This window comes from Pristiophorus japonicus, chromosome 7 (assembly GCF_044704955.1).
Source record: "Pristiophorus japonicus isolate sPriJap1 chromosome 7, sPriJap1.hap1, whole genome shotgun sequence".
In the NCBI taxonomy this organism is placed as follows: Eukaryota; Metazoa; Chordata; class Chondrichthyes; family Pristiophoridae; genus Pristiophorus; species Pristiophorus japonicus.
Window position 1 is genome coordinate 13,048,516 of NC_091983.1, and position 26,544 is coordinate 13,075,059.

Below are 26,544 nucleotides of genomic sequence, written 5' to 3' on the forward strand. Positions count from 1 at the left end.
CAAGTTGATGTCCCTCTGCATTCCCATTGTAACTACTTCCTATTGTATGTCATTGAGTTTCCAGTGGTCAGAGAAAAATTGAATTCCAGAACGCAATTGCAGAAATACCAATAAAAGTCTTGAACTTCAATGTATTATAATAGAATTTAACTTATTCAGTTGCCTGGAAGCAATGGCCTTGGTAGCCTGTATTCAAGGTTGTTTTACAGTTGTACGGTTAAAGAAAGTTGCCAGCTGTTTTCACTGCCAGCTTTTCCGAGGCTTGTAGGTGGGTATGTATGACATCATGGTATTTATAGCTGGATTTATAGTGTAATTAGGCACAAATAAGCCAGGGAAGTCGACTGCAGATAATTGACTGAGGATGTATCCAGAGGTGAAACCAGTGGGGAACTAGTACGACTGGTTCAATATAGCAGTTAAGCTGCTACTTGATGTGAAGTTTTATATCTTTATACTAATGGCGACAAACAGATTTGAACTGGAAGCATACAACTTGCTACCTGCCATATTGCCATATAAACTGAACAAGGCTACCGTTGTCAATCACAGTACTGCAATGCTCAAGGTCAAGTATGACCATCAGATGCTAATGTTACTTCTGAAGCCAAGTATTTGTTATAATTACAAAGAAATGGCGGACCAATTGAACAAGTACTTTGGTTCGGTATTCACGAAGGAGGACACGAACAACCTTCCGGTTATAAAAGGGGTCGGGGGGTCTAGTAAGGAGGAGGAACTGAGGGAAATCCTTATTAGCCGGGAAATTGTGTTGGGGAAATTGATGGGATTGAAGGCCGATAAATCCCCAGGGCCTGATGGACTGCATCCCAGAGTACTTAAGGAGGTGGCCTTGGAAATAGTGGATGCGTTGACAGTCATTTTCCAACATTCCATTGACTCTGGATCAGTTCCTATGGAGTGGAGGGTAGCCAATGTAACCCCACTTTTTAAAAAAGGAGGGAGAGAGAAAACAGGGAATTATAGACCGGTCAGCCTGACATCGGTAGTGGGTAAAATGATGGAATCAATTATTAAGGATGTCATAGCAGTGCATTTGGAAAGAGGTGACATGATAGGTCCAAGTCAGCATGGATTTGTGAAAGGGAAATCATGCTTGACAAATCTTCTGGAATTTTTTGAGGATGTTTCCAGTAGAGTGGATAAGGGAGAACCAGTTGATGTGGTATATTTGGACTTTCAGAAGGCGTTCGACAAGGTCCCACACAAGAGATTGATGTGCAAAGTTAGAGCACATGGGATTAGGGGTAGTGTACTGACATGGATTGAGAACTGGTTGTCAAACAGGAAGCAAAGAGTAGGAGTAAATGGTTACTTTTCAGAATGGCAGGCAGTGACTAGTGGGGTACCGCAAGGTTCTGTGCTGGGGCCCCAGCTGTTTACACTGTACATTAATGATTTAGATGAGGGGATTAAATGTAGTATCTCCAAATTTGCGGATGACACTAAGTTGGGTGGCAGTGTGAGCTGCGAGGAGGATGCTGTGAGGCTGCAGAGCGACTTGGATAGGTTAGGTGAGTGGGCAAATGCATGGCAGATGAAGTATAATGTGGATAAATGTGAGGTTATCCACTTTGGTGATAAAAACAGAGAGACAGACTATTATCTGAATGGTGACAGATTAGGAAAAGGGGAGGTGCAAAGAGACCTGGGTGTCATGGTACATCAGTCATTGAAGGTTGGCATGCAGGTGCAGCAGGCGGTTAAGAAAGCAAATGGCATGTTGGCCTTCATAGCAAGGGGATTTGAGTACAGGGGCAGGGAGGTGTTGCTACAGTTGTACAGGGCATTGGTGAGGCCACACCTGGAGTATTGTGTACAGTTTTGGTCTCCTAACCTGAGGAAGGACATTCTTGCTATTGAGGGAGTGCAGCGAAGGTTCACCAGACTGATTCCCGGGATGGCGGGACTGACCTATCAAGAAAGACTGGATCAACTGGGCTTGTATTCACTGGAGTTCAGAAGAATGAGAGGGGACCTCATAGAAACATATAAAATTCTGACGGGGTTAGACAGGTTAGATGCAGGAAGAATGTTCCCAATGTTGGGGAAGTCCAGAACCAGGGGTCACAGTCTAAGGATAAGGGGTAAGCCATTTAGGACCGAGATGCGGAGGAACTTCTTCACCCAGAGAGTGGTGAACCTGTGGAATTCTCTACCACAGAAAGTTGTTGAGGCCAATTCACTAAATATATTCAAAAAGGAGTTAGATGAGGTCCTTACTGCTAGGGGGATCAAGGGGTATGGCGAGAAAGCAGGAATGGGGTACTGAAGTTGAATGTTCAGCCATGAACTCATTGAATGGCGGTGCAGGCTAGAAGGGCCGAATGGCCTACTCCTGCACCTATTTTCTATGTTTCTATGTTTCTATGATAATGCTTTTATTTGCATAGAAAACATGGTAATTTATCTCGTTGTGCCCTGGTAGCTCTGATGTGAACAGAGAGCCAATCTTGTACAGCATTCCAGCTGATGGCTAAACTTCAAATCAGATGTTTTTCAGGATAAGGCAAAGCCAAATGAAGCATAACAACAAAACCTTCCGTACGAATGTAAACCCTGAACCACTTTTCTTACGGAAGTAATTGGAATCATTTAACAATAATATCACAGGCTGCACCATTACAAACCTGAGATTATGTTTTGGTGGTATGTAATTTTTGATAGGCCATTGGCTAAATTTCATTTGATGTATAAGCTGTGTTCATGTTTTGTGCACTTCTCATTGACAATAACGTGCACTTGTACAATGCCGTTATTATAGGAAAGCATCTCAAGGAAATTCACAGAGAGGAGAGGATGGTGCAGCCTTTTGCAGGAGGGACAGTAGAGGGGTCCAGCCATTGCTCCTGCTCCTGATCGCGATCAGAAACTAGTACTGGAGAGTCGGTGAAGATGGGACCTGGGCAGCGTACGGTCAAACAGTCAGTTTCCAGACTTGTACATGAAGAACTGTCACTTGGGCCAAGTACTAGAAGGCTGCTGGCAAGCAGACATTGCCCTGAATGGAGCAAAGGAAGAAAACTGGAACAATAAAACCTAAATCAAAAGCTATTCATGTTGGTTGGAAATACAAATGATTCCTTTATAATCATTCGCAAGTTGTTGGGAAGCTAAATATTCTCCGTGTGGAGCAGGTACAAAACCTGTAAGCAGCTTTGACACCTGCTGAAACAGGTAGGTGTTAGCAATGGCCAGAACATAAGAATTAGGAGTAGTAGGCCATTCGGCCCCTCGAACCTGCTCCGCCATTCACTGAGATCATGGCTGATCTTCGACCTCAACTCCTGTCCCCATATCCCTTGATTCCCTCAATATCCAAAAATCTATCGATCTCTGTCTTAAATATACTCAACGACTGAGCCTCCATAGTCCTCTGGGTAGAGAATTCCAAAGATTCACACCCTCTGAGTGAAGAAGTGTCTCCTTATCTCAGTCCTAAATGGCCGACCCCTTTTTCTGAGACTGTGACCCCTGGTTCTAGACTCCCCAGCCAGAGGAAACATTCTCCCTGTAGCTACTCTGTCTAGCCCTGTAAGAATTTTGTATGTTTCATTGAGATTACCTCTCATTCGTCTAAACTTTTAGGCTGTCTCAGAAAAATATATGTCTAAAGCAAACTTTTATTACTTACCGGGCCAGTCGATAAAAGCGCCAAATGCTTCTGCAATTACTTTGAGCCATAGTGTCTGCCTGATGAGATCAGGCAGAGGCATGCTGGGCAAGTTCTGGATGATCACTGTAGTCATTAGTACCCAGGGACTAATGACCATGTTTTTCTGCTGTAACACCACCATTCTATGGCCGACAGCATCGAGAAACCTGTACACATCTCCAGATGGCTTCCGTGGAATATGCCTGTAGAAATGTCAAAAGTACCACACAGTAAAAGGTTTTACTTGCCAGTGTCGAACAGCGTGATACCACTGAACTTCCGATTGTGAGTTCACCTATCTCAGACAAGTACTCTTTTTGTCTGACACCTTATTCAACAGAAGACTGCAAAAGTGAAGTATAAACAGATTACAGCAGAGAGGGGAGTGTGCACATGTGCTGGGCCCAGGGTTTTGTTTGTTTATTTCTGAATCTTAAGAGGTTATGATCCTGCAATGAATATATTATTTACCATATTAAACCAGCAGGTCTTATTACCATATTAAATCAGTGGGTCTCATTTACAGTATTAGACCAATGGCTCACATTACAGGGGATCCCATTACCCAAATACACTGATGTGTCCCATTCCCAGTGTTACACTGGGGTTTCGGGACAGGCGGAACAGACATTTACTGTTACCACTTACCGGGTGTCCACACAGGCGGCAGGGGGCGGGATGGGTGGGATATGTGTGTGTCCCACTACCAGCACTATACCGTGGGTGGGGGGAGGGGAAGGGAGGTGCCCCACCACACACGGTACACCGTGGAGGGAGGTCCCAATACACGCGGTATACCGTGGTGGTGGGGGGGTTCCACTACATGTGGTGCACTGTGGGGGGAGGGGGAGGAGGAGCGGGGTCCCACTACACGCGGTATACCGTGGGGGGAGGGGGTCCCACTACACGCGGTATACTGTGGGGGGGAGGGGGGGTGGTCCCACTACACGTGGTATACCGTGGGGGGGGGGGGGGTCCCACTACACGCGCTATACCGTGGGGGGGGGGGTGGTCCCACTACACGTGGTATACCGTGGGGGGGAGGGGGTCCCACTACACGCGGTATACCGTGGGGGGGGAGGGGGGGTCCCACTACACGCGGTATACCGTGGGGGGGAGGGGGGTCCCACTACACGCGGTATACCGTGGGGGGGAGGGGGGTCCCACTACACGCGGTATACCGTGGGGGGGAGGGGGGGGTCCCACTACACGCGGTATACCGTGGGGGGGAGGGGGGGGTCCCACTACACGCGGTATACCGTGGGGGGGGAGGTCCCACTACACGCGGTATACCGTGGGGGGAGGTCCCACTACACGCGGTATACCGTGGGGGGAGGTCCCACTACACACGGTATACCGTGGGGGGAGGTCTCACTACACGCGGTATACCGTGGGGGGAGGTCCCAATACACGTGGTATACTGTGGGGGGAGGTCCCAATACACGTGGTATACTGTGGGGGGAGGTCCCAATACACGTGGTATACCGTGGAGGGAGGTCCCAATACACGCGGTATACTGTGGGGGGAGGTCCCAATACACGTGGTATACCGTGGGGGGAGGTCCCAATACACGCGGTATACTGTGGAGGGAGGTCCCAATACACGTGGTATACTGTGGGGGGAGGGGGAGGACCCATTACTCATGTCACCGCTGTGCTCCTTAGACGGGGATTGACTGCCTCCTTTTACAATCCTCTCAAGCAACTTTTCATTACAAACATTAGGCCAATTGTTCCATCATGTCTGGCCCGTCAAGGTTGCTAACTGTTGATAGCAAATAAAATCTTTACCTTGCAAGGAAGAATGACAAGGCATCACTTTACTGTTCTTCCCCTACTCAGTGTTGATAACTGACCTGGGGACCAAGTTGTACTGAGACCTCCTGACTGTCCCGGTTGCTAAGGATCTCACTGACACAGGCTGCCCAAAGTAAATATGTATGCTTCCAAAGTTTTCACTCAGAATCTTCCTGGCTTTCAACAAGCCCTAAAACAGAACAGTTATGATCACTTACTTGTAATCAGATTGTTACTGGAAAACAGTTAAAATGGAGACATGATAACAAGAAACCTGTACACACCGAAGTCGATTCCTTTGGTTTCGGTACTCCTAAAAGCTCGTGTGCATAGAGGGATTCCTCCAGGATTCGCTCGTAGCTTATACTTATGGGAACTAGGTACATGTCAAAAACTTCCCCCATCAGAAAAGGCTCAATTGCAATGTTCAACAGTCCTATGAAAGAGAATATTTTACGAATGTATCTAAGTAAAAAGAGAACACCAATTGCCTACAAATACTCAAACAATATTACTTATAGCACAAAGTATTTACATTTGGACAGACAGTTTACCTTCAGCAAGATTGTCCGTCCTAGTATAAGAGAGTGATCACGTTGCTTCATGACACCTTAATACTACAGCCTCAGCCTGAAACCATTAGCACTTGTCCGGCGAGCTCAGAGTTGCTCTGGATTACATGAAGCTCCATGCAACAGCATCAGGATGGTGGTGAAATGATGTTTAATGTTGAAAAGCAGACTGCTTAAAAAGATAACCTTGAACCAGTTGCGCTTATGCTGCAGCCCACAGGATACAGACTGTTTGCTAAAATCAAAACCACCCTCAGGATGGTAGCTCCATTTGCAAAGTCAAAAGCGGATTGCCTTTAATTGGAATGCAGCCAGCCCATTCTTTGAGGAAATCACAAATTGTACTGCCAATAATATAGATTTTTTTTGACAAACTTGCTGTTTACATCCCAAAAGTTAGGAGGTATTTGAGATATTTAAACGAGTCTTTGTGTAGGCGTCAGCGGTGGGTAGCACTTTCACATTCGCGTCAGCAGATACTGGGTTCAAGTCCCACTCCAGAGGTTTGAGCACAAACTAGAGGCTGACACTAGGCTGCATACATAATGAGGGAGTGCTGCACTGACACAGGTGCCGTCTTTTGGACGAGATGTTAAACCGGGGCCCCGTCTGCTCTCAGATGGACGTAAAAGATCCCATGGCACTATTTCGAAGAGAAACAGGGGAGTTCTCCCCAGTGACTTGGCCAATATTTATCCCTCAACCAGCATCACTAAAAAACAGACGATCCAGTCATATAGCGCCATAAACGTCCCAAGGTGCTTTACGGGAGTATTAGAAGACAAAAATGTTGACACCGAGCCATACAAGGAGAAATTAGGGCAGATGACCAAAGGCTTGGTCAAAGAGGTAGGTTTTAAGGAGCGGCCTGAAGGAGGAAAGAGAGGTAGTGAGGTGGAGAGGTTTAGGGAGGGAGTTCCAGAGCTTGGGGCCCAAACAGCTGAAGGCACAGACACCAATGGTTGAGCGATTATAATTAGGGATGCTCAAGAGAGCAGAATTAGAGGAAGCGCAGATACCTCGGGGGATTAGAGATATGGAGGGATTTGAAAAAGGAGAAGAATTTTGAAATCGAGGCGTTGTTTGACCAGGAGCCGATGTAGGTCAGCGAGCACAGGGATGATGGGTGAGCGGGACTTGGTGCGAGTTAGGACACGGGCAGCAGAGTTTTGGATGATCTCAAGTTTACGGAGGGCAGTACGTGGGAGGTCGGCCAGGAGTGCGTTGGAATAGTCAAGTCTCGAGGTAACAAAAGCATGGTTGAAGGTTTCAGCAGCGAATGAACTGAGGCAGGAGCAGAGTTGGGTAATGTTACAGAGGTGGAAATAGGCAGTGATGGTGTGGATATGTGGTCGGAAGCTCATCTCTGGGACAAACACGACACCAAGTTCCGAACAGTCTGGTTCATCCTCAGACAGTTGCCAGCGAGAGGGATGGAATCAGCCCGATTGGTATTAAGGGAGTTTCTGTCGTAACATGAGGCCAACAGTCTATTCCTGCCATTGGCTGTACTTCATTGGCGATAAGCGCTTTGAGACGTCCGGTGGTCGTGAAAGGCGCTATATAAATACAAGTCTTGCTTTCTCTCTTTTTTTAATTGCAAACTGCATTTATATCGGACAGAAAATCAGGACCAATGTTCACCTATCTCAGTTCCATAAGCTGTAGAGCAGGAATGCCCAAACATTTGTTTTCATAGGTCACTCAGCTGTGGATCACGTGACCAATTACAATGGAAAACATTGACCTCCCGACCTTGTTTGTGAAATTAATACAAAATACAAATTACAAATACAAAATTCCATAGCTAGAGAGAGAGAGATACAAAACCCCTTTGCACAGGCAGACTCAGCTAGCTGGCCTAGGGCAGCTAAACCAAACTAAGTGAGTGGCTAGGGCCTTACGGGCTGGACAGCCAGAGTTTGTGGGTACATAGCTCTACGGGCTGTAGTTTCCACACCCTAGCTGCAGAGTCTCTACCTTTATTGGTTGAATCAAGTCACATGACTTGAAGGTCCTTAAATGTGGGAGACATAGCCTCAATTTACATCTCAACAGTAATGCTTTTGTAACTGTAGACCACAGATCACACCATTCACTATTGGTACAAATACCAGCTACAATCGGTTCAGATTTCCTTGGCAAATTCAAGGTGGCTGCTAGTATTCTCAATGAAAATGTTTAAGATTTGTGAATTTGAACTGTTGTAAATGTTAATAGTCTGGGAAGAAGGAAAATAAAAACCAGAGTTAGGAGCTCATGTCATGTGTAAATGCTGCCAGTGCTTTTGAAAAATGAGAACTTGTTCTCTCCTCGAACTGATGGGAAGTTATGCACAATTTTAATACACCTACTGATAGTTTGTGACAATAGATCAGAACTTTCAAATGTTCATTCTGTAACTCGACTTTTCCAATCAAAATAGCATCAGCAGAACTAACTGAATATCGTTGGTGCGTCATTCGTACTGAGCTATTGAGTTAACGTCACATTTGGAAACAGTAGTCATTTATCATTGGTGATTCAGCTCCACCCTCAATTTAATTTTCTGCATCTTGAATGAGGTCAGATCTTCATGTTTCAACAATATCTTTATTTAGGTCCTTCAGTCAATTGTGTGGAGGTTTTTTTTTAAAAAAAAACAGAATTTTCAGCCTTTTACTCTACTTTGCAGTTAGTACATGATTGAGTTTATTGTGCTATCTGAAGAGCTCTAGAGCAGGTAGCTTGCTTTTCCACATAGTCATGCAGTGTGCCAGCTGTGGCTCAGTGGGAAGCACACTCGCTTCAGAGTCAGAAGGTTGTGGGTTCAAGTCCCACTCCAGGAACTTGAGCACATAAATCTAGGCCGACACTCCCAGTGCAGTGCTGAGGGAGTTCTGCATTGTCGGAGGTGCCGTCTTTCAGATGAGCTGTTAAACCGAAACCCAGTCTGCTCTCTCGGGTGGACGTAAAAGATCCCACGGCACTATTTCGAAGAAGAGCAGGGGAGTTGTCCCAGGTGTCCTGGCCAATATTTATCCCTCAATCAACATCACTAAAACAGATTATCTGTTCATTGACACATTGCTTTTGTGGGAGCTTGCTGCGCTCAAGTTGGCTGCCAGGTTTCCCACATTACAACAGTGACTACACTCCAAAGGTACTTCATTGGCTGTAAAGCACTTTGAGACGACCACCAGACGCTATATAAATGCAAGTCTTTCTTTCTTTGGGGCTGTCAATATCTAGGTTCTCCTGAATACTGTTTTTGCATCTACATTAGATTTCTACAGGTGCAGCATCTAAAATCCGGAGTTCCGGAATCTGGACCGATTGGTGGCAGGGTCGTCTGGAATCCGGACCCGCTGACCCAGCCGACCTCGAGATCCTGCTGCTGCCTGACCTTGGGCCTCGCCTCACTGTCCCTCGCTGCCCTTACCTTGGGGCCTCCTCACCAGGGTTCCGGATTCTGGAAGGATGCACCTGTACTGCAAGTTTAGCAGTTTCCGCTTTTCATCAATTCTAAACCGGGAGTAAAGTGAAGACTCTGGAGTATTTCGTCTCCCACTGCTAGGGTGTGACTGCGTGGAATGTAAATCCAATGTCAAACCTCAAGTACAAAGTGCGCAGGGCTTCTGTTGTAAACCTACCAAGTTTTCACATACATTTGCAGAGTCGGGACCTTTCTGCTGTCCAAATATTTTGCTTTCAACATAAGAACATAAGAAATAGGCGCAGGAGTAGGCCATACGGACCCTCGAGCCTGCTCTACCATTTAATACGATCATGGCTGATCTGATCATGGACTCAGGTCCACTTCCCTGCCTGCTCCCCATAACATCTTATTCCCTTATCGGTTAAGAAACTGTCTATTTCTGTCTTAAATCTATTCAATGTCCCAGCTTCCACAGCTCTCTGAGGCAGCGAATTCCACAGATTTACAACCCTCTGAGAAGAAATTTCTTCTCATCTCAGTTTTAAATGGGCAGCCCCTTATTCTAGGATTATGCCCCCTAGTTCTAGTCTCCCCCATCAGTGGAAACATCCTCTCTGCACCCACTTGGTCAAGCCCCCTCATAATCTTACACGTTTCGATAAGATCACCTCTCATTCTTCTGAATTCCAATGAGTCGAGGCCCAACCTCCTCAACCTTTCCTCATAAGTCAACCCCCTCATCCCCGGAATCAACCGAGTGAACCTTCGCTGAACTGCCTCCAAAGCAGGTATATCCTTTCGTAGTCAGTCTATCCAGGAACAATGGGGCAGGACCAATCAAACTGGGCAGTTGGCAATGGTTTAAACAGGGTTATGCATGGCTGGTACCCAAACTGCAAAAAATTAGCCTCAAACAAGTATTTGTAGTGCAATTGTATTCGAGTGCGACACTGGCGTTTACCAGCTCTTCCGACATTTGGTTAATGTGCCTATAGATTTATTATCGGTTTACAGCAAATAGGTTTTTAATCATTTACTTTCCAGATTATATTTCTGGTTGATAGCAGTATAATGTTTAGGGTAGCAGCAACTGTTTTTACTTATTGGTTCTTATTTCAACCCTTTTTTTTCCTGCTTGGGCAAGGAGGAGGCAGAGTCTGTCATACATCTGGCAGTCTGGGCTCTCTACACATGGGTCTCTGACAGGATTCTGTGCTACAACATGGACAGAGTTTTATGTACATATTTATGCCTATTTAACATTCAATGTTGTTAGAGTGATTATTAAACAACAGCTCTACTCCCAATACAATTCTAAATGGAACTTTAAATTCTCTTATTCCATTAAATAAGTTGGAGATGACTCAAGAACATGGGAAACAATGTTAGCAACCAGAGGGGACCATTTGGCCCAACATGTCTCTTTTCTCATCGCACCCCCATATTCCCTCTTTCTCCAGAAACAAATCGGTGATTTGGTGCCTTAAAAGTTTACCGTGCCTAGTTGTATTGTGGCAGGAATATCTGAGGCGGTGATGCTCTGTGGAAAGTTCCAGAACTGCTTTATTTATTTCTCTAATAAAGTCACTGGAAAAAGGACACTCCAAGCATTTTGGTTCATAGTCCAAAAGTTAAAGGTGTCACTCGAGCAAGATACAACAGATTGTGCCTGCTGCACCCAACAACTCCCACAGCAGTGACATAAGAACATAAGGATTAGGAGCTGGAGTAGGCCATTCGGCCCCTCGAGCCTGCTCTGCCATTCAGTGAGATCATGGCTGATTTTCTACCTCAACTCCACTTTCCTGCCCTATCCCCATATCCCTTGATTTCCTTAATATTCAAAAATCTATCGATCTCTATCTTGAATATACTCAAGGACTGAGCCTCCACAGCCCTTTGGGATAGAGAATTCCAAAGATTCACCGAGTGAAGAAATTTATCCTCATCAGTCCTAAATGGCCGATCCCTTATTCTGAGACTATGACCCCTGGTTCTAGAATTAATGTGACGTTCTGGATCTCCGAATCCCAGGTGATAAAGAGTTGCACATTGTGACTGGCAGATGTCCTGTCCTATGATAGCAGAATCCTACACAAATCGATAATAAAACTGAACATATATTTAGCCATAACTTGGGGTGGAGTTTCTGTTTTTCCGTTGCAAGTTTTCATGCTGTGTCAGAGGGTCGGTTAGTAAGAAATATTTGTTTCTCCCCTCCACATTTCAAATATATAGTGTTTATAAGGGTACGGTAATGTAGTGGCTCTAGCTCAGCTAACCCAGAGTTTATCAATTCAAATCCCACCATGGAAAGCTGTGAAATTGAATCCAATAATTTGCAGAAATCAAAGCTGCTGGATTGTCGTAAAAACCCAACTGGTTCACGAATGTCCTTTGGGGAAGGAAATGTGCTCGCTGGTCTGTGACTACGTGTGAAAGTTTCAATCGACCCTCCCAGCCTCAACAGCTTTCTCCGAGAATGGAGTTCCAGATATTCACTATTGTGTGTGTGAAGAAGTGCTTCTTGACATCACCTAAGCTCTATGCCCCTTTTTTTTCTTGTCTCCCCCATCGATTTTCCAGCAGTTTAATTTACTGGTGATTTGCCTGGGCATTTTTCTCCTGTGATAATTTGTTTTATGGTTTCACATCGGTTCGTAGCTCATCTGTTGCGGGTGACCAGCCATCTCCGCGATGCTGGGTTGTGAATGGTGTGGCGCGCGCACAACACACATAGTTGGAGGGGAGAGTGCAGGTGGCTCCAGGCCCTTCTTGTTCGTTCCATGAATGCAACAGATACTAAATCAAATGCAATGGGTCACATTTTGTACCTGTACAATTAGAGAATATCAGTAACACAGGAGGCCTCTCAACGTCACAAAAACATACCCCTCAAACTCACCCAATTTGGGTATCAGAGATTTGCCGGTACGACTTCTAGTTCCCTCCACAAAAAATTCAACAGGGGCATCACCATTCTGAAAAAAAGGAGCTTCAGTTAATACACAGGCTTGCGCTGGGACAAAAAACGCAGATCACTTGGCAGCAAACAAAATCAGCTCTCCGGAGAAAGAAACTGCACCGACCTTTCCCCACGACTTTGCCCCTCTTCCCTTTCTGCCCCCTGCTCAGTGTTCTCGCTCTCTCCACTGCCAGGAGAGCACCCAGAGACATCTGCACTTAATGTAAGCTGTGGTCGGAATCATTTCCTCAATTATTACTGTTGTGCAATGCATCCTAATTAAATTAACTTCCAGTCATTGATGCATTGCAAAAGCACGTTAGACAGTGCAATACTCTGGAACAAGCAGAACACTGCATGTGTTAGGGTGTTCTTTCTGTACTTCAAATAAAGTTAAGAGGAAATTTAGTAGAGATTTTATAAATTGCGAAGGCTTTTGATGTGGTGGCTAAGTATGATTTATTTCCTCTGGTTGGGCACTCATTGAGGGGTCATTAATTTAAAATGGTCAGGGAGGTTAAATAAATATTTACATAGAGATTTGTTGGAGCATGGAATGCCACAGGGGTAGCTCAGGCAGAGGCTGTTGTATCTTTTAAGGGAGAAGTGGATAAAATTTGAAGCAGAGGCAAGATACAAGGCTATGTGGAGAGTGCAGCCAGTGGGATTAGTTTTAGATTGCTCCAGCAATGAGACAATGGGCTGAATGGCCTCCTCCTGTGTGGTAATTTTGCAGTTAATAACATAAGAAATAGGAGCAGGAGTAGGCCATTCGGCCCCTCAAGCCTGCTCCGCCATTTTATACGATCTTGGCTGATCCGATCATTGACTCAGGTCCACTTCCCTGCCCGTTCTCCATAATCCCCTTATCATTTAAGAAACTATTTCTGTCTTAAATATGACCCAGCCTCCACAGCTCTCTGAGGCAGAGAATTCCACAGATTTACAACCCTCAGAGAAGAAATTTCTCCTCATCTCAGTTTTAAATGGGCGGCCCCTTATTTTAAGATCATGCCCTCTAGTTCTAGGTCAGGAGGATAAGATCATTGAACAGTTTTCAACAGCAATAGTGTTACTGTTCCATGGAAACTTTAAGACAGTTCTGATCTCCATTGAAACAGCAAGGTGGCAATGTGTCAACATTCCCAACAGAATACCAATCCACCTCTTTAGTGCATCACTAGTAAACAGAACACTGACCCGCAAAATTGTTTTCACATATTCGGAAAAAACTGCCCAGTATAGTCTGTCTCCTCCAAATGAACGCCGAATGAAAAAAGCACCTGACATTCGCAGCATCTCTCCGACTATTTTCATTCCCATAAAATCTGTGGAAGCAGCAAAATTATCGCTCACGTAAAAGTTATCAGAAAGGGGGGCAGATTTTGTTAAGTTGAGGCTGATTCTACCGTTTATACAGCAATTAAGCTAATCACACACAACACCTGTATTAAAACTGGTACTTACCCATTCCAGCAGCAACAACTGGCAAGGAAAGGTCATAGGTGTACATAATGTATGACAACATGAGGAAATCTATGTAGCTGCGATGGCTTGGCAGCAGAACAACTGGGTATTCTTGAATAGCCTGATGTAGCTGAAATAAAAGAAAACGCACGCATTCAACACAAGTGAGCTCCATTTTTAAAAAAAAAACACAATTTGGCCTTGGAAAAATTAAGCATGGCCAGTTGTGCATTATTCAATATAACACAACAAGCTCGCCAAACTTTGTAAGGAAGTGTTGTTTTATCTTTTGCTGCTCTATAGGATTTACTAATAAAGCTGTACATGGGGATCTCCTGGATCAGGTCCTCAGGCCAGAGGCTATCGTCGATGGAGCAATAGTGGGGAAGCTGACTATTACTTTCAGGATCGGATGGGCAGGGTTCTCACAGCCAGGAAGCCACTGAGACAATATGCAACATTGGGAGGGCAGGGGATAAATTATTTAATCATCACCAACATTTATAGAGTGCATTTAAGGTAGTAAAACTATCCCAAAATTTAAAAAAGAATAAATGCGGTGCCAAGCAGTTTAAAGAGGGGGTGACCAAGAGCTTGGTCAAAGAGGTGTGTTTTAGGGAGGAGCTGGAAATGGCGAGAGGAACAGGTTGAGGGAGGGAATTCCAGAGGGTGCGGCCTAGGCAACTGAAGGCACGGCCACCAATGGTGAGGCGCAAAGCCACTTGAGCGAGACACTGCCAGGCTGCTGCCACCTATAAAAGTATACCCAGCACAAGTGACCACCTTAAGGTGAGGGGGGGTGGGGGGGTGTTCGGTCAATTTTAAAAGAAAAGCTTATTTCCCCAAAGTGCAGCACATTTGTGCTCAGTACTAAATTTCATTGGAATCAATTTACAGTAAAATTGTTAACAAAAATTTGGTGCAAAGCAAGTATCACAAAAGATGAAACTAACCTTGTGAATTCCCTCTTCGTTCACACGCACTTTCTGGAACAGGGCTTTGAAGATTTTGCTCAGGGTAAATGCAAAGAATCGGACTATACTTAACCGAAGACCATGGCCCATTTTCTCCAAAATGTCAGCTGCTTCATCGCTAATGATATCTGGAGATTCCCCAGTCTCTTTTGACAACTAATAAAATACAACAATAAAATTCCAATTACACAGAGCTTAACCCAAGTAATGCCCAACAGCCCCTGCCCCAAGTATCTCCTTAAACGGGCAAGGAACCATTTTGCACAGCAAGTTCAAAGGATTGAGCTTCAAAGTCACTCTGGCTTTGCATCTGATAAACCAATGCCGCTGATACTTTCAAGTGCATAGATGCCTCTCTGGTTGATTTGAGGGCCAGTGATGTGCACAATTGTTGTGGAAAGATTGATATACCAACTCCCCCCACATTCAGTGGAAGATCTAATGCCCGACAGTCACAGATTTACACCATGTACAGACTGTGCCGATTCTTAGCTTCTCTCTCTCTAATGAGAGCGCGCAAAAGAATGGCATGCAGGCAGGAATATCCCAACTTCATTGCAGCACTAACAGCCCTCTATGGGTGTATCTACATTATGACTGCAGTGTTCATTTAGCTTTGCTTTATGCTGATGCCACGGTTTTAATCTAAATACAACCTAAATCCTGAGTTGGGGCCAAAATTGGACATTGAAGGAAGTGAGCGAGATTTCCTGGGGCAAAGCCTATGTGCAAAATATAAACGACTTCACACCTATTCTAAATTTGTGCATCAATGCACAATATACTTTCCGTGTGAGAAAGGAGGAAAGTGTAAACGGTGGGGATAAAAGCAAGGAGGACAAAAATCTGTTCAAGTCGTGTTTATATTGCACTGAAGAATGCAGCATTGGGAGATTATACAATTACTGAACGTGGGAGGCAAATCAATGTCTGTCTGCTTGTTGTGGAGTTCGGGGGTGGGGGGCGGTGAGGCAGGGCTCGACTAGGGCAGGGGCTCACTCTCGGACTGGGCTCCACACACACACTCGGACAGGGCTCCACACACACACTCGGACAGGGCTCCACACACACACTCGGACAGGGCTCCACACACACACACACACACACTCGGACAGGGCTCCACACACACACTCGGACAGGGCTCCACACACACACTCGGACAGGGCTCCACACACACACTCGGACAGGGCTCCACACACACACTCGGACAGGGCTCCACACACACACTCGGACAGGGCTCCACACACACACTCGGACAGGGCTCCACACACACACTCGGACAGGGCTCCACACACACACTCGGACAGGGCTCCACACACACACTCGGACAGGGCTCCACACACACACTCGGACAGGGCTCCACACACACACTCGGACAGGGCTCCACACACACACTCGGACAGGGCTCCACACACACACTCGGACAGGGCTCCACACACACACTCGGACAGGGCTCCACACACACACTCGGACAGGGCTCCACACACACACTCGGACAGGGCTCCACACACACACTCGGACAGGGCTCCACACACACACTCGGACAGGGCTCCACACACACACTCGGACAGGGCTCCACACACACACTCGGACAGGGCTCCACACACACACTCGGACAGGGCTCCACACACACACTCGGACAGGGCTCCACACACACACTCGGACAGGGCTCCACACACACACTCGGACAGGGCTCCACACACACACTCGGACAGGGCTCCACACACACACTCGGACAGGGCTCCACACACACACTCGGACAGGGCTCCACACACACACTCGGACAGGGCTCCACACACACACTCGGACAGGGCTCCACACACACACTCGGACAGGGCTCCACACACACACTCGGACAGGGCTCCACACACACACTCGGACAGGGCTCCACACACACACTCGGACAGGGCTCCACACACACACTCGGACAGGGCTCCACACACACACTCGGACAGGGCTCCACACACACACTCGGACAGGGCTCCACACACACACTCGGACAGGGCTCCACACACACACTCGGACAGGGCTCCACACACACACTCGGACAGGGCTCCACACACACACTCGGACAGGGCTCCACACACACACTCGGACAGGGCTCCACACACACACTCGGACAGGGCTCCACACACACACTCGGACAGGGCTCCACACACACACTCGGACAGGGCTCCACACACACACACACACTCGGACAGGGCTCCACACACACACACTCGGACAGAGCTCCCCACACACACACTCGGACAGAGCTCCCCACACACACACACACACACACACACACACACACACACACACACACACACACACTCGGGCAGAGCTCCACACACACACTCGGACAGAGCTCCACACACACACTCGGACAGAGCTCCACACACACACTCGGACAGAGCTCCACACACACACACACTCGGACAGAGCTCCACACACACACACACTCGGACAGAGCTCCACACACACACACTCGGACAGAGCTCCACACACACACACTCGGACAGAGCTCCACACACACACACTCGGACAGAGCTCCACACACACACACTCGGACAGAGCTCCACACACACTCTGACAGGGCTACATCCAAACACACGTGCAGGCTGAGGCACCGCTCCACACACGTGCCTGTTCTTAAGCAGAACCTCCACACATGCATGCAATTTTTTTATGAATTCTAAGAAGAAAGAAGTCATTTTGAATAGGTGAACAGCTGGAAGGGCTTTTTTGGTTCTGTAGTATTTTTTTTAAATTCACGCTGAGGGTGTGGGTGTCGCTGGCAAGGTCAAAATTATTGCACCACCCGAACCTTTTGAGAAGGTGTTGAACAATCTGCTTGAACCGCTGTCGTGCTGCTAGGTAGGGAGCAACGTTAAGCTGCACAGCCGTGCAGTGCTCTGGAGGTCCCGGTGCAGGCTGCTCACCAGCTGTTAAATGGAAAAAAAATCGCGCATGCGCGAACACCTGAATGGGTCGCACGGCCAGTTAAAGGGGCCACACAGCCCCCCCAAAACATCGGAGGGAACATTGGGAGGGAGTTCCAGCATTTTGACTCAGTGGCGATGAAAGCATGTTCAAGTCAGGATGGCGTGTAACGTGGAGGGGAACTTGGAGGTGACGGTGTTCCCATGCTAACTGAAGAATATCAGGACTCTTCAGTAGAGTACTGCCCGCAAACCTGGATGCAATTTGGTGACGTGAAGTAGGCAGCTGACTCGTCACTGATATCCAAGATTTGCCCAGTCTTGACAGTTCTGCACATCACTGATCTTAAATTGCAGAGCGCTGTCATTTAACTATACAGCCCGTAATATTTGTGAAATTCAATATTAATCTATGTTTCTAGAGATCTCAGCCAAACTGTTGCCAGGCCATTTAAGACAGAGATGAGGAGGAATTTCTTCTCTCTGAGGGTTATGCATTCTCTACCCCAGAGCTGAGTCGTTGAATATATTCAAGGCTGAGATTAACAGATTCTTGAACTACAGGGGAGTCAAGGTTATGGGGAAAAGGCAGGAAAGTTGAGGCCAAGATCAGATCAGCCATGATCTTATTGAATGACGGAGCAGGCTCAAGGGGCCGTATGGCCTACTCCTGCTCCTATTTCTTATGTTCTTACTGGGAGATGGTAGTTCTAATTGGATCACTCTTCAGAGAGCCGGCACAGGCATGATGGGCCGAATGGCCTCCTTCTGTGCTGTCAGATTCTATAATGTACGATCGCTTGGGGTGACTACTGATTTTCTCTGTTCTTCCCTGTGGAAGCAGCACTACCCCTTAGAGTTGTCCAGAACATACACAAATCCATGTCCTATCAACCAAAAGAGCCAGTTGTTGGACAACCGACACGATATTCTGCTGCAACTTCATTTAATAGTTCACATTTTGAACCCATCCAATCTCCAACATGCATCCATACCTGTTTGATGACATATTGCACTTGATCAGATTTAAGTACAACATTTCGGAGAGCACTGGGTGTACGGGGCACGAGGTCCTTGTAAACCACTGGAGTGTAGCATCGCATGGCATATCGCAGATCACTGCTGTGCCTGCGCTCTTCCATCAAGTCTTCAAATCCATCCCTTTTATTCAGCGTCGTATCCTTCTGCTAGGATGCAAAAATTCGATTGGAAATTGGAGGGTAAAATACACTTGTCGATCCAGTTGCTGGCTCAAGTTCAAACTAACAGATCGCACATTTGAAAACAAATATTCTGTAATGACTGCACTGTGCGGTCCTAAATAGTGAAGGATAAAAATACAGAAGAGCACTCCAGTGCAGGAGGTTCACTGAGAAACTATTAGTTCATTCTGCACTGGTGCTCGAAAGACGTTAATTTCTTAAATACAGAAATCCCACAAGAGTTTGACTGAAATATTTGCCATGATGTTTTCAGACCCTCATACCCTTCCTGTAAATTACCCGTATACACTTCAAAAAAGTACACACCGTGAAATTGTTGATAGCTTGCTAATGGTAAATACCACGCAGCAGAGTGTCTCAAACACCCCACACACCGACATTCTTTGTCTGATTATAGGTATTGCATCCGAGACCCTGTATCTTTCAGTATCAGTCAGGCATGTCATGTTTTTACTGGGGACCAGAAGTGAGAGTTTGGGGTCCAGAAGAGGCGAAGGCCCAGGGGCAGCACGGGCCAGCCCACACTGCGATATGTGTGTGCACTAGGTCTGTGCAGCAGAGCTGGTCTCCAGTTGTCTTGGGTAACCCTTGCCACTGGACCAAGACTTAGCTCTGTCAAGCCCGTGCGGTGGCTGGTGTGCAATGGCCACCCCACGGTAAAAAAATCCACGCACAGGAATCTTCCACCCTTCAGGATGTAGTTCGGGATCCGGAATATTAGGTCCTTCATTGAAACACCTGTGAACTCATCCCTTTTTGGCGTGGAAGCAAGTCATCCTCGATACAAGGGACTGCCTATGATGAATATTTTTGCTTCTCGCCCATTAAGGAAATACTGCTTCAGTGAATTTGCCATGTTATAGCAACAGGCTAGAGTGGAACTGCGGTAAACATGAAATAAATACACTCCCCAGGACCCAGATTACATCGAAACAATGACAAAAGAGAACTACCAGTCTGTATAATAATCTGGAAAGTCAAAGAATCTTACAGCACAGGAGGCGCCATTCAGCCCATCACATCTGCGCCAACTCTCTGAAAGAACTATCCATTTAGTCCCAATTTTCCCTGCCCTTGCTGCAAATCCTTTTTTTTTTCTTTTTCAAACATTTATTCACTTAACATAACTTCTTATAGATTCTGCTGCACCCAGTTTCTGATGGGAGCATTCCATTATCCTAACAAATCTCTGTGCAAGGAAATAAAATGATCCTAGCCCCTCTCTGTTCTTTTGGTGACCTTAAATTTATGCCCTCCAATTATTGGTTGACTGACTACAAAGAGTGCATGGAGATCACAATTTTGTTTTGTGCAGTGTCATTTGCTTTATGGCAAAGGAAAAATGATGAGTATGTTGTCGCTTGAAAAATGAATCGAGTCCACAGAATATGTAGGCTGTAATCATACTTAGCTCCGATTTTACCCCTGCCTGTGATAATTCTGCATCAACAATGGAGCTAGTGAACTTATAGACTCTCCGTGACGTGCAACGCGAGTTGTGTGCGGCAACTGCGAACAAAGCAAGGTCTCCCACCATTTACATAAGCGTTGCCCTGTGATCTGGAAATGCCATGAAGTGCTGCAGAATTACACCCTCAATGCCCACAGAATGCTCGGCTTCTGGAGCACAACGACTAGATAACTGAAGAGTATCAGTGACCATGATAGAAAGGCAGAGTTATTGGATGGCTCAGTACATTTCTGCTTACTGAACTATAAGTCAAAGCACAGTACTGTAGCACCCACACAGTTTTGTAAAGGTTGCAAGTGACCTTTTATGCCTCCCATCTTTTTTTTTAAACTGTCAAATAACCTTTTTTATAACGAATCAATTTTATTTGTCTTTCCCGGCCCTTTCTCCCTATAAAATGACGTTTAAGATCTTTTATTTATGTTCTTTCATCGACCTCCCGCTGTCTAGTATAGAGGGGAGGCCAAATTTTGAGGAAGTATACTTTAATAGGGTTGAAAATTGAAACCCAGTTTCTCAGGGGTAATTAAAAGCCCAGGCTTAGAAATGGGGCAAGTTCACATCCTAGGTAGTGATCGGGTGAAAGCTGGCTCTATTTTATCAGGGTGAGGACTACTTCACATTTGTTATCAGCCCAGCCGGCCAATAATGTCTGGACACAGAACTTATCCATGGCGTTTGAAGGATTGAAATCTAACAAAATTAAAGGAAAGTGTAATTTGAACAGAGCATACAGGAACATCAGTATTCTCATCAGTAAAGGGGCTGTTCCCTCCAGTTTTTTGAAGGGCTTGGGGCATTGCCCCTCAGACGTTTATGAAAATTCAATTTTAAAATGGAATAATCCATGATATTTCTCTGTATTTCTCCCCCATCTCTGTAACCCCCTCCACCCGCTGGGATCTCTGTGCTCCTCTCTTGCGGCTACCTGCTCATCCCCGATTTTAATCGCTCCACCATTGGCGGCCATGCCTTCAGCTGCCTCGGCTCCAAGCTCTGGAATTCCCGCCCTAAACCCCTCCACCTCGCTCTCCTCCTCCTCCTTGCTTGGACTGGCAGCAGTGAGGCCCCAGAGAACCGCCACCTCAGTAAGCCCCTCCCCCCACAGACAGCGGCGGTTAGATACTGCAGGGGGCAGCGCGAGCTGGTTGGTGACCGTGACGAAGTGGAACTGGGCGACTACATTCCACATCACAGGAAAGCAGAGAAGTGATTGGTCGGTCAGTTCTCTCTCCTTTCTTGCTTTTCTTGCTTTTCTTGCTTAATTATTTAATCAACTGTTTACTAAACAGCAGTAGTGTGTGTTTTACTCAGGGTTAGAATTCTGTGGCAATGGTGGGACTGTAAAAAGTTAATGAATGAATGAAATACTTTAAGATGGCAGGATGGTGATGTGTCAGTGCTGCAACATGTGGGAGCTGGTGGACCCCATTGAGGTCCACGGTGGCCACGTCTGCGGTGAGTGTCTGCAGCTCGAGGAACTTTGGCTCCGCATTGATGAGCTGGAGTCCGAGCTGCAAACACTGCGACACATCAGGGAGGGGGAGAGTTACCTGGACATTGTGTTCCGGGGGTAGTTACACCCCTCAGGTTAACCAACTCAGATTTGACTAGCGGTCAAGGACAGGAGTGTGTGACTACGAGTGATGAAGGTGTGGGGACTCAGGAGGTAGTGATAGAGGAGCCTCAGCCCTTGCTCTTGTCCAACAGGTTCGAGGCTCTTACTCCGTGTGGACGAGAGCAGGGACTGCAGGCAGGATGAGCAAACTGACCACAGCACCGTGGTACAGGAGGTCATTCAAGCGGGGGCAGTAAAAATAAACATTGTAGTAGTAGGGGACAGTATCATTAGAGGGGATAGATACAGTTCTCTGTAGCCGTGAGCGTGAGTCCCAAAGGCTGTGTTGCCTGCCCAGTGCCAGGGTTAAGGACATCTCCTCAGAGCTGGAGAGAAACTTGGAGTGGGAGGGGGACGATCCAGTTGCCGTGGTCCACATGGGTACCAACGACATAGATAGGACAGACAAGAAGGTTCTGCTAAGGGATTATGAGCAGCTAGGGGCCAAATCTCTGGATTTCTACCCGAGCCACAAGCAAATTTACATAGGTTAGATAAGATCAGAGAGCTAAACTCGTGGCTCAAAGACTGGTGTGGGAGAAATGGGTTTTGGATCCTGGGGCACTGGCATAGTACTGGGGTAAGAGGGAGCTGTTCTGTCAGGACAGGCTTCACTTAGACCGTGCTGGGACTAGGACTCTGGTGAACCGAATAACTAGGGGTGCAGAGAGAGCTTTAAACTAATTAGTGGGGGGGGAAAGAGGGTCCAGATGAGCAGAAACCTAAAAGCTCAAAGAACAAGGTGAAGGCAATAGAGCCGGGTAGCATTGGGGGAAAGGAAAACCAGAGCGTGACAGGAAGGGATAGAATCTATAAACATAAGAGTGTAACAGAAACTGGGGCCAAAGCAGGAGAAAATGGTAAGTAAAACATTTAAAAACTCTTTATCTGAATGCACGCAACATTCGTAACAAATTAGATGAACTGTCGGCTCAAATAGTTACAAATGGGTACGATCTGGTAGCTGTAAGAGACGTGGTTACAAGGTGATCAAGACTGGGAATTATATATTCAGGGGTACTTGACAATTCGGAAGGACAGACAGACAGGAAAAGGGGGTGGGGTAGCTCTATTGATAAAGGATGGAATCACTGCAATAGTGAGAAACGATATTGGCTCAAATGATCAGGATGTTGAAACAGTTTGGGTGGAGATAAGGAACAATAAGGGGAGAAAGTCACTGGTGGGCGTAGTCTATAGGCCCCCTAACAGTAGCAACTTGTTGGTCGGAGCATAAACTAAGAAATAGTGGGGGCTTGTAAAAAGGGAACAGCAATAATTATGAGTGATTTTAACCTCCATATTGGTTGGACAAATCAAATTGGTCAGGTAGCCTTGAGGAAGAGTTCATAGAGTGCATAAGGGATGGGTTCCTTGAGCAGTATGTAACGGAACCAACCAGGGGGCAGGCTATCTTAGATCTGGTCCTGTGTAATGAGACAGGATTAATAAACAATCTCCGAGTAAAGGATCCCCTTGGAATGAGTGACCATAGCATGGTTGAATTTCAAATTCAGATGGAGGGCGAGAAAGTTGGATCTCAAACCAGCGTACTAAGCTTAAATAAAGGAGACATGAAGGTATAAGGGCAGAGTTGGCTAAAATGGACTGGGAAAATAGATTAAAGTGTGGGATGGTTGATGAACAGTGGTTTAAATTTAAAGAAATATTTCATAACTCTCAAAAAAATATTCCAGTGAGGAGGAAAGGATGTAAAAGAAAAGATGGCTAACTAAAGAAATAAAGGACGGTATCCAATTAAAAACAAGGGCATACAAAGTGGCCAAAACTAGTGGGAGGACAGAAGATTGGGAAGCTTTTAAAAGCCAGCAAAGAATGACTAAAAAAATGATACTAGCACAAAATATAAAAACAGATAGCAAGAGTTTCTACAGGTATATAAAAAGGAAAAGAGTGGCTAAAGTAAATGTTGGTCCCTTAGAGGACAAGTCCGGGGAATTAGTGATGGGGAACATGCAGATGGCAGAAACTCTGAACAAATATTTTGTATCAGTCTTTACGGTAGAGGACACTAAAAATATCCCAACAGTGGATAGTCAAGGGGCTATAGGGAGGGGAGGAACTTAACACAATCACAATCACTAAGGAGGCGGTACTCAGTAAAAACCTCGGCCTTAAGCCGCCTGTAAAGCAGCTTTGTTGCTCCACAGTTGGGTTGTTGTTTTAGGTTCAGAAATGCCCTGCACTTGCGATCTATTAGCTCTTGGATCTCCTGGTCATTCTCATCAAACCAGTCCTGGTGATTCCTGGTTGAGTGACTGAGCGTCTTTTCGCAGGCACTGGTTATGGACGACTGGAGGGCAGACCAAGCGCTGTGGGCATTCTGCGTCTCGGGGTCATCAAGGGTCGCCAGGTGAGCAGTGAGGCGCTGGCTGTAAAGGGCTCTCTTAGCTGGGTCTTTGAGTGCCCCGGCGTTGATTTTTTTGCGGCACTGCTTCTGCTGCCGTCGCCGCTTTGGGGCAATGTTGATGTTGATGATGGAACAGATTAGGTGGTAGTACGTCCAGCAGTCATCAGCTCCTGCCATGGCGCGGGTGATGCACACATCCTTGTGATCCCTGGCTCGAACGATGATATAGTCGATCAGGTACCAGTGTTTGGAGCGAGGGTGTTGCCCCAGTTTCTCTAGTCTTCATTCACAGCTCACTCATTTTAACACGAGTGATCAACCTCATGACTTTGCACAATATGCAGAGCATGGAATGTTTCCTGGTGTCTTGGTGACCAAAACTGGACAGTTCTCAAGGTGCAGTCGAAGAAGAGTATTGTACCATTTCAGCACAAGATCTTTGACAGTCATCGTGCACATATTCACTGAGGCGTGCGAAAGCATGGGCATAACGCTAAACATCCGTAAGACAAAGGTCCTCCACCAACCTGACCCCGCCACACAGCACTGCCCCCAGTCATCAAAATCCACGGAGCTGCCCTGGACAACGTGGACCACTTTCCATACCTCAGGAGCCTATTATCAGCAAGGGCAGACATCGACGATGAGGTTCAACACTGTCTCCAGTGCGCCAGCGCAGCCTTCGGCCGCCTGAGGAAGTGTGTGTTCGAAGATCAGGACCTCAAATCTGGCACCAATCTTATGGTCTACAGGGTTGAAGTGATTGATACCCGCCCTCCTGTATGGCTCAGAGACATGGACCGTATACAGTAGACATCTCAAATCGCTGGAGAAATACCACCAACGATGCCTCCGCAAGATCCTTAAAATCCCCTGGGAGGACAGACGCACCAACGTCAGTGTTCTCGATCAGGCCAACATCCCCAGCATCGAAGCACTGATCACAGTCAACCAGCTCCGTTGGGCGGCCCACATTGTCCGCATGCCAGACACAAGACTCCCAAAGCAAAGGCTCTACTCGGAACTCCTACACGGCAAGCAAGCCCCAGTTGGCAGAGGAAACGTTTCAAGGACACCCTCAAAGCTTCCCTTGGTAAAATGCAACATCCCCACCGACACCTGGGAGTCCCTGGCCCAAGACCGCCCTAAGTGGAGGAAGTGCATCCGGGAGGGCACTGAGCACCTCGAGTCTCATCGCCGAGAGCATGCAGAAACCAAGCGCAGGCAGCGGAAGGAGCATGCGGCAAACCAGACTCCCCACCCACCCTTCCCCTCAACGACTGTCTGTCCCACCTGTGACAGAGACTGCAATTCCCGTATTGGACTGTTCAGTCACCTGAGAACTCACTTTTAGAGTGGAAGCAAGTCTTCCTCGATTCCGAGGGGCTGCCTTTGATGATAACTGTTTCTCTCGCTACAGATGCTGCCTGACCCGCTGAGATTTCCAGCATTTTGTGTTTTTATTTCAGATTCCAGAATCCGCAGTATTTTGCTTTTGGCTCAACATTCCATTTGCTTTGTTGATTTTCGCTGCAGTCAATTGATGCTGTTCGGGCGGACACCCGCTGTAATTCCAGTTCCGAGACTAGTGTTGGATTTCCAGTAGTCTTGTTTAGAGGAGAAGCCTACATCACAGGAAGGCAGGGACTCTGTGGTCTGGTGGGTACCCGAGACCCGCCCCTAGTGGCACGGACACCCATCAACCCTTTGCAGATTAGGTGACTACTGCATGAAACACAAAAGGATAATATGCAGGTACAGCAAGTGATCAGGAAGGCCAATAGTATCTTGGCCTTTATTGCAAAGGGGATGGAGTATAAAAGCAGGGAAGTCTTGCTACAGTCAGACAGGGTATTGGTGAAGCCACACCTGGAATACTGCGTGCAGTTTTGGTTTCCATATTTATGAAAGGATATACTTGCTTTGGAGACGGTTCACTAGGTTGATTCTGGAGATGAGGGGGTTGACTTATGAGGAAAGGTTGGAATTCAGAAGAATGAGAGGTGATCTTATCGAAATCTATAAGATTATGAGAGGGCTTGACAAGGTGGATGCAGAGAGAATGTTTCCAC

General features: G+C 46.6%; 1 protein-coding gene across 4 annotated transcripts in view; it reads right to left on the reverse strand.

The window, feature by feature from the left end:
- gnpat (glyceronephosphate O-acyltransferase) overlaps positions 1-26,544 on the reverse strand; it is a 49,002-nt gene that overhangs the window by 18,574 nt on the left and 3,884 nt on the right. For 3 of the 4 annotated variants that reach the window (XM_070884832.1, XM_070884829.1, XM_070884830.1), the window contains exons 2-9: positions 18,785-18,976; positions 14,848-15,024; positions 13,895-14,024; positions 13,628-13,755; positions 12,368-12,443; positions 5,757-5,908; positions 5,532-5,662; positions 3,656-3,879 (exon numbers count right to left, since the gene is read on the reverse strand). In XM_070884832.1, the coding sequence (XP_070740933.1) occupies positions 3,656-3,879; positions 5,532-5,662; positions 5,757-5,908; positions 12,368-12,443; positions 13,628-13,755; positions 13,895-14,024; positions 14,848-15,024; positions 18,785-18,976 (1,210 nt within the window). The remainder of the gene's footprint in view (positions 1-3,655; positions 3,880-5,531; positions 5,663-5,756; positions 5,909-12,367; positions 12,444-13,627; positions 13,756-13,894; positions 14,025-14,847; positions 15,025-18,784; positions 18,977-26,544) is intronic. The other variant, XM_070884831.1, reaches the window with a different exon arrangement.